The sequence below is a fragment of the Emydura macquarii genome, unplaced genomic scaffold, assembly GCF_026122565.2.
Source record: "Emydura macquarii macquarii isolate MOO-44397 ecotype Brisbane River unplaced genomic scaffold, CSIRO-AGI_Emac_v2 contig_1230, whole genome shotgun sequence".
In the NCBI taxonomy this organism is placed as follows: Eukaryota; Metazoa; Chordata; order Testudines; family Chelidae; genus Emydura; species Emydura macquarii.
In genome coordinates this window covers 13,671,697-13,684,317 of record NW_027131367.1, presented here as the reverse complement: position 1 = coordinate 13,684,317, position 12,621 = coordinate 13,671,697, and the positions used below count along the sequence as shown (strand labels likewise).

Genomic DNA, 12,621 nt, shown 5'->3' with positions numbered 1-12,621 from the left:
AAAGATGATCTTTAGATTGTTATCCATCTAAATTATAAAAAATAAAAATTGAATTATTCTAGTTATGGTTAAATTGAGTGGGGAAAGACAGGCCTTTGCTGTAATACACTGTAATCTGATTTTTTTTAAAGAGGCGACTTTGTAACCAACGTGGTACTTAAGTATGGTCCTGACAACAACTGACTTTTTTCCCTATAATAAATTAAATAGGGGAAAGAAAGACATTTGTGTATGTTTAGGGACATGTGGCTTTTGTGAAGGTCATGGATGAGTGGGTTTGCAGTGAATTAGGGAGTTATTTTCTGCATACAACTTCTTTTTCTCCCCCCTCCCCTGCTTTTTAAAAAAAAAAGAAAAAAAAGCACACATACCAGCAGAATGTCCTGCAGAAGTTGATTCTGTAGTATTAATTTTTACGTTTCCTTTCTCTGTGCTGCTTATCTTACCCCACAAAGCAGAAAAAGGCTAAGAATAGTCAGTGAATAAATAACACACTCCATTTGAGGAGGATGCAGAGAACTGTATAGAAAAGCTTCCTCTGTGTAGCTAACTCCAGATTCTGTATTAATACTGGTTTATCAAATGATTGTGCACACCTTTCATGTCTTCCAAGGGAATGGAAACCCCTCCCCAAGGGAACATTACCACAGGAACTTTGCAGCGTTTTCTTGTAAATGATCTTCTTACATGGGGAAGAGATGATGTAAGCCTTTGTTCACGGAATTTTGATATGTCAGGCTCAATGCATAATTATTAAACCCACTGGGATATTTTAGAGTTGGGGGAGAGAAGGAAAGACCACAAGGATTTATAACAAGAAGAACACCTTCACTTATACTTGGCCCACCAGGTATAGATTAAATGATGTTAATATTAAACTCTTAGGCCTGGTCTACACACAGTTTTTTGTATCAGTATAACACTTTTGGTTAGGTTTTGTCTACACTTAAAATGCTACAGCAGCTCAGCTGCAGCTGCACTTCAGTGTAGCCACTCATTACAGAGTTGGGAGGGGTTCTCTCCTTGCTGTAGTTAATCCACCTCCCCAAGACTCAATAATTCTCCTGTCAACCTAGCGCTGTCTACACAGGGGGTTAGATTGGTTTAACAAGATCACTCAGGGTGTGTGGATTTTTCACACCCCCGAATGATGCAGTTGGGTCAACTTAATTTTTGAGTGTAGACTTGGCCTTAAGAGTGATTTTTTAAAAAATGGTTAAACTGCTACAACCCCTAGTGTGAACACAGTAATGCTGATACATTTTAATAGCTTATTCTCCTACATTCACAGGAATAAGAAAATGTATAAGTATCTTATACAGTACAACTGTGTCCACACTAATAGGAGTTGTACCACTGTAACTATATTAGTATAGTTAAAATTATATAACTTTTGTACATAGACAAGGCTAAATATACAAACAAATCACAGTAAGTGATGAGCCTGTACAAGGAAGAAATGTTGAATTATCAAAAAATACTCAAAACATAAAAAGTTTATATGTGTGTGTGTATCTATGTACACACACACTCACCTCCATTTAAGACTAACGTGTTGTGACACTGTTTAACCCACGGGAGCTCAAACTTTTCATTGTCTAGCAGATCTACCCTCCCATTCGTGATTGCACAGAATCCCTGTGGTAGATACAACATTTGTTTACAAAGTAATATTAGGAGAACATTTCATCTGTTTATATCTGTCCTTTAAAGGAATTTAGCAGCTGCACACAAGAAAAAATCAGCACCATGTGAACAGCCAAATCTGTGGACCACCAAGAGTGGTTCCACGTACCCTAGTTTGAAAATCACTGGTTTAAGCCAAACACACTGACTTTTACTAGACCAACTAGTCCTGGCACTATCCTTGTTTCCTCTGCTAGTTCTCTTCAATTCTCCAGTTAGGAAAACCCAACATACACTCTGAATGAAAGGCAACACTGAAAATTTAGGTTTTACCTGGTAAGTTTACTTTGTCTGCACTTTATGTTTTCTTATGTGTGTATGTGTCTGAGTAGATACGTATATCTTTGGCATTTTGTGTATGTGCCTTCCCCTCATAGCTTGTTTTAGTTTCATTTTCTGTATCAGCTGGATAGCTCCTCTGGAGTCCTAAATAAACCAGAACAAAAAACTATAAAAGTATTGCCACAATGGAGGCCTATATTATAGAATCGTTATAGAAAAGCAGGAAAAAAGTCTAGGATCAGGACATATCAACTCTTGTTAATAAACACTAAGAACAGGTTTATCTGCAGTGTTAATAGTGTACCATCCAGTAAAAAAACATGCAAAGGATTTTTTCAGTTATCACAGCGTGTTTGAACTTCTAGAGTTTCTGGAAGGCTAGCGTCTTCATTGTCTCTAAACACCCAATGAGTCAAATTAAAATGGGCCCCTCCTCATAGCCCATGAGTCTTGGTTTTGGATGATATGGAGTGTAAGTAGGTCCCTGTTCCTAAGTTTCGGCTACTAAGCGGCCTTCTTTGTTGGCAGCACAAAAGGACCACCGTTATATAAATGAATGCAAAATAGTTTTTATTTATATATAATTATTTTGCTTTCATAAAAAGTAACTTCTTTATATGCAAACTCCAAAGAACAGAGAAAATTAAACAGAGATGAAGATGTTGGTGGAGAGGATACATATATGTGTAAACCACAGCAGTCCCTGTCCTGAAGCTCATGATGGATTCTGTTACATCATAGCGGTACAAGTCTAATTGAGTGGCCAATGAAGGCCAAAAAGAAAGAGACAAACTTCATATGTGTAGAGTTTATAACCCACATGTGTACAGAACTTCTTATTGCATATGGCAAGAGAGATGTTCAAATAACCAAATCTAGATTAGTGGGCTGATGGGGTAGCTTTGGAAGTGGCTTAGTGTAATTTTGAAATGCCACCAACAAATGATCGAAGTGGGTACTGATTTACAGTGTGGTCCATAGTTTGCGACTGGTGTCCACAGTCAGACTGTGCGTTGTCTCATCTTTCAAAGGTGTAAGAGATTACAGCATCTGCCATGTGATGTTCTGAAATGGCGCAATGTTGACCATTGTTTCTGAGGTAGATTGAAGCCTGGAAGTTCTTTTGTCTGGTTGTCAATCAGGCTTGGGACATTAGCATTATCCCAGAATTCTTTCCAGTGAGCCTCCGGATTGAATGAGGATGCTTTAAGAGCTTTAGCCCAATCCTAAAAAAGCTTGTGAAATTTCAAGCATGTCTATTGGAGGTTCTGGAGGTCTTCATGAATTGGTAAATTCAGGTTGGCCATGGTTTGATTGTACTCACAAGCTGTATGTATGTCTCTCTAGAATCTTGAGTGAGGCTATGTGTGCCAGAGTGGACAGCCATTGAATGGGAGTTGATTTTAATGTTCCAATTATAATTCTTATCATGGTGTTAAGCTTGCACATCCAGAGATTTGGTATGTGCACTGCCCACCCAGCCTGGTGCACAATATTCAGCGTTCAGATGCACCAGTGCTAGTGCTGCTGTTTGAAGGGTATGTGCATCACCACCACATGTTGTGTCCAGGGATTTTCAGATGTGGCTAGTTCTTCCTTTTGCCTTTTTGCACATCTTTACCAGATAAGTGTTAAAAGTCAACCTTCTGTCCAAAGTTACACCCAAGTACTTTGGATAGGCCTAGTTTTGGACTTATTCACTGTGAAAGTCATTCCTTGACCTCTTTATTGTTTAGGTGAAAGACTATTATCAAGGTTTTGGAGGCGTTAGGGCAGAGTTTTCAGCACTGAAAGTGTTCTGCCATTATCCTGAGGTTGGCATTGAGGATGTCATTGATGGTGGTGAGGTCTTTGGCTTCTACCGCAACCTAATGTACATGTTGAACAGTGAAGGAGCCAACATGGATCATTGAGGCAGACCATTGAGAGTGTGAGCTTTGCTGATCTATCCATTCAAGAGGAGCGGTATGTACGGTTGCTCAAACATTGTGGCCAGGAGTCACATAGTGCTATGGAATTTGATTACCCTTGATGCCTTGAGCAACAGCCCTGTCTCCATATAGCATTGTATGCAGCTGATAAATCTATCAATGCTGTTCCGGTTTTTAGATTCCACTGGAAGCCAGCCTCAATGTAACTAGTAATGGTGAGAACCTGGTCACAGCAACTTTGTCCTGGTCTGAAGCTGGCCTGTTCATTTGGCAGGATGGCCTCAAAGATAGGGGTGAGATGGGCCAGTAATACCCTCTTGTGACAGGGGGCTTGTCTGACCCCCTCCCATCCTTGGCTGCCCCAGGAACTGTTCATATTTTAGTGCCCACTCTGTATAATTTATTCAAATCCCCTCCACCAACACCTGTATAGTGCCACACAACAGTCCTTCATCAGGCCCCTGGGAAGACAAGAGATCTCTCTTCCTTGGGATCTCCTTCAATCTGGGCACAGCTAGCCCTGTCCTGCCCCATAACATTTCCTTCCTGCCCTTTATCAACACAGCCAGATGATGGACCAATTAATTCCTTAACTCACCCAGCCTCCCCAACTGATTAGCTCATTCCTCCCTATTTCCTCAATCAGCCGTCATTGGGGAAACTAATTAAGACTACAGTGATCAGAGTACTGACTCATCTGTCAGGCCTCAGCACTCTGTCACATCTCTCCATTAATTTATGAGCTTTTTGGGATCTTCCCTGTAGAAGCTGTGAATAGGTCTGCCAACCATGCTCGTCTCTTGAGGAATTTGGGATAAATGCCATCCTTGCCAGGCAGCTTTTCCACTTATTGTGGCCATGAGGGGCTTATTTATTTCTTCTGTAGTATATGGGGATGATAGCGAAGAAGAGCTCTTTCTCAACCTTCCTTGCAGAACTGGTTCTGCCTTTCACCCTCACTTCTGTTTTTAATCTGTGAATCCTGAGGTTGTTTTACAAGTATGCAAAACCTGGTGCAATATCTATTTGAATATGTAATTCTGTATTTCAGTTTGCAGCACATACAGATGTGATCAAGAATCAATATTAAGGAGGCAGTTTTAGTTGTTCAGTTTATGCTCTATTTACAGTACATTTAAGAACACTGCTGTGATCCATGTGAGGCATTTGGAACCTGATCCTGCTTATTGTATTGAAATTCCCATTGAATTAAGGATTGCAAGATTTAGCCTATCAATTGTTAAAAATGAGACCATGGGTATGCGTCCCTGAGAGGTAGAAAATTTACTCAGTTGGTTTTATGGCAGCCACAACTGTAGCTGAAGAGGCCCACTCAAGAGCTGCATTGGTCACATTTAAAGGTGGTGTGCCTTTGGTCTCTGCCTTCTGCGAGCTCTCTTCTCCTCTGCTGAGCTGGACTGCTTCCTCTCACAGCTCTTGTTTCCAAAGGCTGCGGTCCTGAGAGTGATCTTCCCAGTTAGCCATACCCATGTCCATTTCTTTGCGGTCACGCTTGCACACATCCTTGAAATGCAATTTTAGGCGCCCTTTAGATCTTTTCCCAGATGCTAATTTGCCATAAAGGATGTCCTTTTGGATATGCCCATCATTCATTCGGTGCACATATCCAAGTCAGCGGAGGTGTCTCTGTTTAAGGAGTGTTTGCATTCTGGATACTGGTTCGCTTGAGGACCTCAGTGTCAGTGACTTTCTCCCTCCAGGAGATTCCAAAAATACAACGAAGACAATGAACATGAAATCTGTTGAGCCTCTTTTCCTGATGAGAGTTTAAGGTTTATGTCTTGCTCCCATACAACAGAGTACTGATAACACATGGACGATACACACAGACCTTTGTATGTTCTGTCAGTTTGTTGTTTTGCCATATCATCTTGCTCAGTCTAGATGCTGTGGCAGCTTTTCCGATGTTCCTTTTCAAGTGAAAGGCTGACTGCAGTATTAAACCCCAAGTATGTGAACTCATTCACCACATCAAGTTCATAATTATTAATGCTGATAGAGGATGCTTCTTCAACTCTTTGGCACATGATGTTAGTCTTTTTTAGGCTTATAGTAAGCCCAAAGTCTTGGCAGGGTTTGGAATGAAATGAAATGGTTCTTGAGATGGTTACATTTCTAAATAGACACAATCTTACTTACCTTCTAAGTAAGTACATAAATAAATGTATTCATGTCTGAATATCGGTGACAGCGTAGCAGAATTTTCAGAAGCCTTAATGATCCATTTTTAATTTTGAGCATTCAACAGTTGACCTGCCAGTGATCTGCTGCACAGCATCTCCTCACTGGCTGTCCACTATTACGATGATCCTCCCCATCCGTTCCATAATAACTTTCTCAAGGTTACTTCCATCTCTATGTCTAATGTGACCAAAGTACATATGTTTGTGTCCTGTTGGTGTCTGTTAGACCACCAATCATGTGAGAGGAAATGGTGCGTGCTATTATGAAAACAAAGCCTGGGAAAGGACTGGGTATAGATAACATGGCTGAAGAATTGTTAAAAGCAATTGGCAAAAGCAATATTGATCTTATATGGTAAATTTGTAAATGTTATATGGATGACTAGAAATTGGCTGGACAACTGGATGAAGGGAATTTTTCTGCCTTTGCCAAATAAGGGAAAAATAAGAGTGTAGTAACTATCATATCATCTCCCTGATATTGCACACAAGCAAAATTCTGTTCTACATAATTCAGGATGACATGAAATGAAGTATGGCAGCAGAACTACCACCACAAGCTGGTTTCAGAGAGGGTTGAGACACACCTAACCCAATTGCAAATAGCCATCAGATCATTGAAAAATGCAGAATACAATCACCCATTGATCATATGTTTCACTGACTACTCAAAAATGTTTGATACTATCTGACAGGACTGCCTTTGGAGGATATTAGCAAGCCTGGGGATTCCAAATAATCTAACTGAACTCATTGCAAGTCTCTACCACCAACAACAGACCACAATGTGAACAGCAGTAAGTGGTTTTCCCGTGGGCGAAGTGTGAGACACGGGTGTATTTTGTCCTCAAGCCTCTTTAACATAGATGCAGAATTTATTATGAGACAAGTCAAAGATTTTTACAAAGTGGAAGGAGCTGGAATTTCCATTGGGAGGAGTCATCTCTTAACCAAACTGACATGGGCTGATGACACAACTCTCTTTGCTACAACCACCGATGCAATGCAACAAATGCTGCAGTCTTTAAAACAGTTTTGTGAGGAATATGGACCATTCCTGAATGCAACAAAAACAAACTGCATGTATATTAACACAACAAACAAAAACAGGATGCAAGCAGACAGCACAAGCTGTAGAAGCAGTAGATGAATTGAATTATATCCGATCATATATATCCAACCAGGGAGGCTATTCCAAAGAAATCTGAAGACGACTAAGGATGGCTCATTCAGCTATGGTTTCCCTTAAGAAAATATGGAAAAAACATGGCATCTTGAAATATACAAAAGTGCAACCGGTGAAAAGGCTAGCTTCTTCCAGAGTGCCATATGGATATGGATTGTGGGATGTTAATGCCACTGACAAGAAGAAAATTGAAATTTTTTAAATGTATTGCTGGTGAAGACTTACACATTACTCATTTATTTTCTGTCAACTTTTCATTTCATTTCCCAGTCATGATGTATTCATATTTCAATCTCCAATTTTGTAAATGTGTTATGTTGATAAATTTGTTAATGTTAGTATGACATGTTGAAGTTGAAGATAGTGCTATACGAAGTCTATAGGAGTTTTGCATCAGTAAGAAGTGGAGGATGAGTGTGTAGGTGCCAGGGCAAATACTTCTAAAAAAGCTTAATTATAAGGCTTTTAAGCATATGAACAGTTTCACTGGTGAATTCCTGGTCCAACTGAAATCAATGATCAAATTCTTATTGACTCTAGTAGGGTCAAGATTGCACTAAACTAGAGCCATGCATGGGACTATTTTTTAATTCTGCTCCCATCCCACAATACCTACTCCCACTCCCACCCGCTCCTGTGTTTTTTATCCCACTCCCACCCACAATAACCTTAGATCCTGCAAATCCCACAGGGGGAAAAGCAACCAAAAAGGTCAGTTAATATATTATATATTTAAACAGAACTCAGATTTTTACCACTAAAAGAATAAAACAAATCTTGCTTAAACCATGTAAAAAAACCACTTTAACTCATGTTATAAGAGACAGCAAATCTCTTTCTATCCGTTGCATAAATTTAAGTATTAAAAGTTTTAAAGTGTTTTCCCACAAATTACCACAGTCTGATTTTTTTGCCCATCAAATCCCATCTTCAATACAGTATGTTTTATCCACGTTCATTATTATGATAGCAGGTCCTGTGGGAAAAATTCCCAATCCCATTGCAGGGCTCTGGATTGCACCCATTGACTTGAGTGTGACTGCTCATGTGCTTAAAGTTAAGTCCTCATCTAGTTCTATAATTGGAGCCTAAGTTTCTTCTTTTATACAGCTGTATTATAATTATAGTTATTACATAATTATAAATCAGGTTTATTTTATTTGTATGGAATATAATGAGGGGCAACCATGTTGTGGAGATGTATAAATACACAGATGTTATATATTTCTTATTTTTCAGTATATATCGCTATGTAACTGTTGTATAAAAGCTGCTGTAGAAAATAAATGTTATGAACAGTGTTGTGTTTGCAAGACATTATAGAAAATAATCTTAATGATATCAATGTATTGTGTATGAAAATCACTAGTACACAAGGCCCCGGCTCCTGCACTGAACTCCATGCAGAACCTAAACTGAGGCCTAATGGTTTAACATTACACGAGTGTACGCAAGATCAAGGCCTTGGTATATGAAATGTATGTAATAAATTACATTTTTTTACATTACTCATTGTTTTTGCTTTATTGTTTAATGAATTTACACACCAACTGTCCCCATTTAGTAAGAATCATCCTTATTTTTCAGCCAAGTATTTATAATATTCCCTACTCTGTCTTTAAAAAACAAATTCAGTGTATTTCAGGGGAATTAAAAGATTTTAATCCACAAACATCCCTGCATTTGTCACAGATTTCAAATGTTGGTGTATATATGGTATGAAAGATATAGAAAATAAACTTTATTAATTAGTTTTTTGTGGCTGAACAATGGTCTAGAAAATGAAGTTAATTCACTAATAGTAATTGTTATTAGTTATTATTGACAAGGGAAGATTAAATGCACTTTTGTTAGTATACATTTTTACAAGGCACTTTAGAAGCTGATATATACAGATATTTATAAAGCCTAATGCCCGTACCAGCATGGTTCTATCGAGTTCCTTGTCCCCTACCTGTCCTCTCATCTGCGCTTAAGACATACACGCTGCTGCCTTCCTATAGCCTTTCCATTGTAGAGCTTTGCAACAAAAGATAGGATCCAAACCATGTTCCATTTCGTCCAATCAGAGCAACAGACCCAAATATAGTCCTGATTGGCTCGTTCTTGCCTCCCAATAGCCAATCAGCGTGTTCCTTTAACAACCAATCAGCGGCCAGGATTGCATCCAATCAGCGCTGAGAAACCGGAGCACCGCCCGTGTGCCCTGTGACGGCACGGCGCCAGCGGAAGCCCCGGCCAATCGGGAGGCGCGGCGTTCCTAGGTATTATGAGGTCATCACGCCGCAATGCTGCCCCTGATATAAAAGTCGGGTCCCCGAACCGGGGAGGGCACAGCGAGGGGGGTGGTTTGGGTGGCTGGGCGCTTGTCGGAGCGGTACAGCGCGGAGCGGATTATAGCAGCAGCAGCAGCAGCAGCCGGCGGATCCTTCTACCGGGGGTGAGTGGCCGCGCCGCGGAGGGCAGCGATCGGCTCCACAGAACGCGGCGTCGGACGGGGCTGGGGCTGGGCCGAGGGAGTCGCTGCCTGCGCCGTGGAGGAGGCCGAGGTGGCGGCGCGATCCCTTGTCCGCCCTGGGCGGGCCTCCCCGCCGTCTCCCGCTCCGCGGCCGCTGCCTCAGCCGCCTGGCGCTCCGCACCCGGCCGGCCGCGGGGCCGGGCCGGGAGAAGGACGGGGAGGCGGCCGTGACTCACCACCCCCCACCCCGGGAGAGGGAGGCCGGGCGGGGGCGCCGTGACTCCTCCTCCTCCCAGGGGAGGCCGCTGGCTGCCTGCCTGCCGCGCGGGGGAGGGGAGGCAGCCCACAGACATCTGCTGCCTCGGGCAGGCACCGCTCTGCCCCCGCCCACGCTTCCGTCCGTGGGGAGGAAGATCGGGGGCGGCTCCCGGCTATGACGATGGCGGGGCCGGCGGAGGATCTTGCTCCCTCCCTGGTGGGGAGCACAGAACCCATGGGGGAGGGGGAGGCTGTACTGAGGGACAGGAGACGGTTTAAGTGGGGGAGGGGCTGTCCTGGTTCAAACCTGCCTATTTCTCCTCTAGGTGAGTGAGGAAAAATGGCCCGTACAAAGCAGACTGCCCGTAAATCCACCGGGGGCAAAGCTCCCCGGAAACAGCTGGCCACCAAAGCGGCTAGGAAAAGTGCTCCCTCTACTGGTGGAGTCAAGAAACCACATCGCTATAGGTAAGGCAAAGAACTTTCCTGATGCATTAACAAGTCTGTCTCGGGCTATCCTGCGGTCCTCGACGTGTGACTTCCACCCGGATGTAAGCATCTTCTTGTTCCTTCTAGGCCTGGCACTGTAGCCCTGCGTGAGATTCGTCGTTATCAGAAGTCCACGGAGCTGTTGATCCGTAAGCTTCCCTTCCAGAGGTTGGTAAGGGAAATTGCCCAAGACTTCAAAACAGACTTACGGTTCCAGAGTGCAGCCATTGGCGCACTGCAGGTATTGTATTACTAGTGACCTAACTGTCTCTTCTGCAATGACGTGGGAGCACGTGTTGCTTTCTGAAGGTTTCTGATACACTCTCTTGCCTTTTTTTAAAAAACAGGAGGCTAGTGAAGCATATCTGGTGGGTCTGTTTGAAGACACAAACCTGTGTGCCATCCATGCCAAGAGAGTCACCATCATGCCCAAAGACATCCAGCTGGCTCGCAGGATACGGGGAGAAAGAGCTTAAGTGAAGGCAGTTTTTATGGTGTTTTGTAGTAAATTCTGTAAAATACTTTGGTTTTAATTTGTGACTTTTTTGTAAGAAATTGTTTATAATATGTTGCATTTGTACTTAAGTCATTCCATCTTTCACTCAGGATGAATGCTAAAAGTGACTGTTCACATAAACCTCAGTGATGTGAGCCTTGTTGCTCAGAGTGACAAGTTCCTAATATGCAGAAGGAATGGGTGATCTTTCTTGCTTCTCATGCATGTTTCTGTATGTTAATGACTTGTTGGGTAGCTAAAATTGTAAGGTACTAGAATTGATATAAATGTGTACAGGGTCCTTTTGCAATAAAACTGGTTATGACTTGATCCAAGTGTTTAACAATTGGGGCTGTTAAGTCTGACCATACATCACTGTGATAGAACGTGGACTTTCAGAGGGTGAAACTACAAGTCTTAACCACAGTGTAACTTACAGTTTCCTAAAAACGTAAACCTGGCAGCTATAGAATACACTATGTGCATTTATAATAGCTATTTTATATATTGTAGTGTCAACATTTTTAAATTAAATGTTTTACATTCACATGTGAGGTGTCCTGTCATTGGTGTGTCCATGGAGTTAAATACTAAGCTAGATAAAATGCTTTAGGGGAGTGAGTTAATACACTACCTCCACTAGAAAGAAATAGTTCAGAATGTTCTTACACTAGTTTAGTATATTTTGTATGACTTACACATGTCCTTCCAGGATCCTCTGGCTGCTTGGTAAGCCATGATTTTAATTAGTAATTGATCATGGCTAGCCTAGAAGCTAGAGGTTAGTCCCCCTCCTTAAATCATTGTGGCAAGCATTTTGGGGGAGGGAAGGTCTTAAGCTACCACCTTCAAGGTGCAGCAGTATACACTAACCTACCTTCCTCCAAACAAAATACATCAAACAGGTTACAAAAACCAGGGTTTTAATCATTTGACTTCATGACTAAGCTGTAGGCAGTGGGCTATTAATGTTAGTGAGTCAGAGCCTAGCCTTCATAGTTTTCTGTCTTCCTCCAGAGTTCAGTTTAGGAACAAGCATGGGGGAGATATGAGTTGACCACTGTGGTATTGAAAGTGGAAGAACTTCAGTCTCAAGGACTGTCCATAAAATTTTAGGTACTTTTGAATTAGACTTTTCCTCCCACCTACTTAACTCCTGTTACAGGGCTGAGCCACTTCTAGCTAGAATAAAATTCCCCTCCTCTCACTTTTAATACTTCATTATTCCTGGAACATCAGTTTTTCTCAAAACAGCATTTCCAGGCTCTTAGAAGCAAGAAAAGCCTTGCTAATAAAACTGCTACAGTTTGAGCTACTCCCCCTTCTTGTATACAAGTGGGGCAGAGGAGTTGTGGTTTGAACTTAATTGAAATTCTAAAATGGTGCACCTTACATGTGTAATACATCAGAGCACTTGCTCCTGGTAGCAGCCATAACTTAATCTGACTTCCAATCAAAAGTACAGAAGCCCTTAACAGCAGGTGTGAAATTGCATGTCCCTTTTCCTTCTGTTATGTAAGTACTCACATCCTGATTATAGAGAACACTACTACTACTAAATTAGGCATGGAAAAATGTGACACTGGGAACAGCTAAATTATTCCTATATTTTTATTCCACAGATTTAAAAG

The 12,621-nt window shown here is 41.7% G+C and overlaps 2 protein-coding genes across 2 annotated transcripts in view; one reads left to right on the top strand and one right to left on the bottom strand.

The window, feature by feature from the left end:
- The window catches only part of UNK (unk zinc finger), a 63,421-nt gene extending 53,933 nt beyond the window's left edge, over nt 1-9,488 (bottom strand). Inside the window, exon 1 of the mRNA XM_067547578.1 lies at nt 9,244-9,488. The gene's annotated coding sequence lies outside the window, so the exon portion shown is untranslated. The remainder of the gene's footprint in view (nt 1-9,243) is intronic.
- Nucleotides 9,489-9,640: 152 nt separating this feature from the next.
- Nucleotides 9,641-11,539, top strand: H3-3B (H3.3 histone B). The gene is made up of 4 exons (XM_067547583.1): nt 9,641-9,729; nt 10,332-10,473; nt 10,582-10,735; nt 10,842-11,539. The coding sequence occupies exons 2-4, from the start codon at nt 10,346-10,348 to the stop codon at nt 10,968-10,970; spliced, it is 411 nt and encodes a 136-aa protein (XP_067403684.1). The 5' UTR covers nt 9,641-9,729; nt 10,332-10,345; the 3' UTR covers nt 10,971-11,539.
- The last annotated feature ends 1,082 nt before the right edge of the window (nt 11,540-12,621 follow it).

Excerpts from the sequence above, each read along its gene's own strand:
- H3-3B (XM_067547583.1), top strand. The coding sequence starts at position 10,346 with ATGGCCCGTACAAAGCAGACTGCCCGTAAATCCACCGGGGGCAAAGCT. Across the intron at positions 10,474-10,581 it reads AAGAAACCACATCGCTATAG|GCCTGGCACTGTAGCCCTGC; the intron begins GTAAGGCAAAGA and ends TGTTCCTTCTAG. Across the intron at positions 10,736-10,841 it reads CAGCCATTGGCGCACTGCAG|GAGGCTAGTGAAGCATATCT; the intron begins GTATTGTATTAC and ends TTTAAAAAACAG.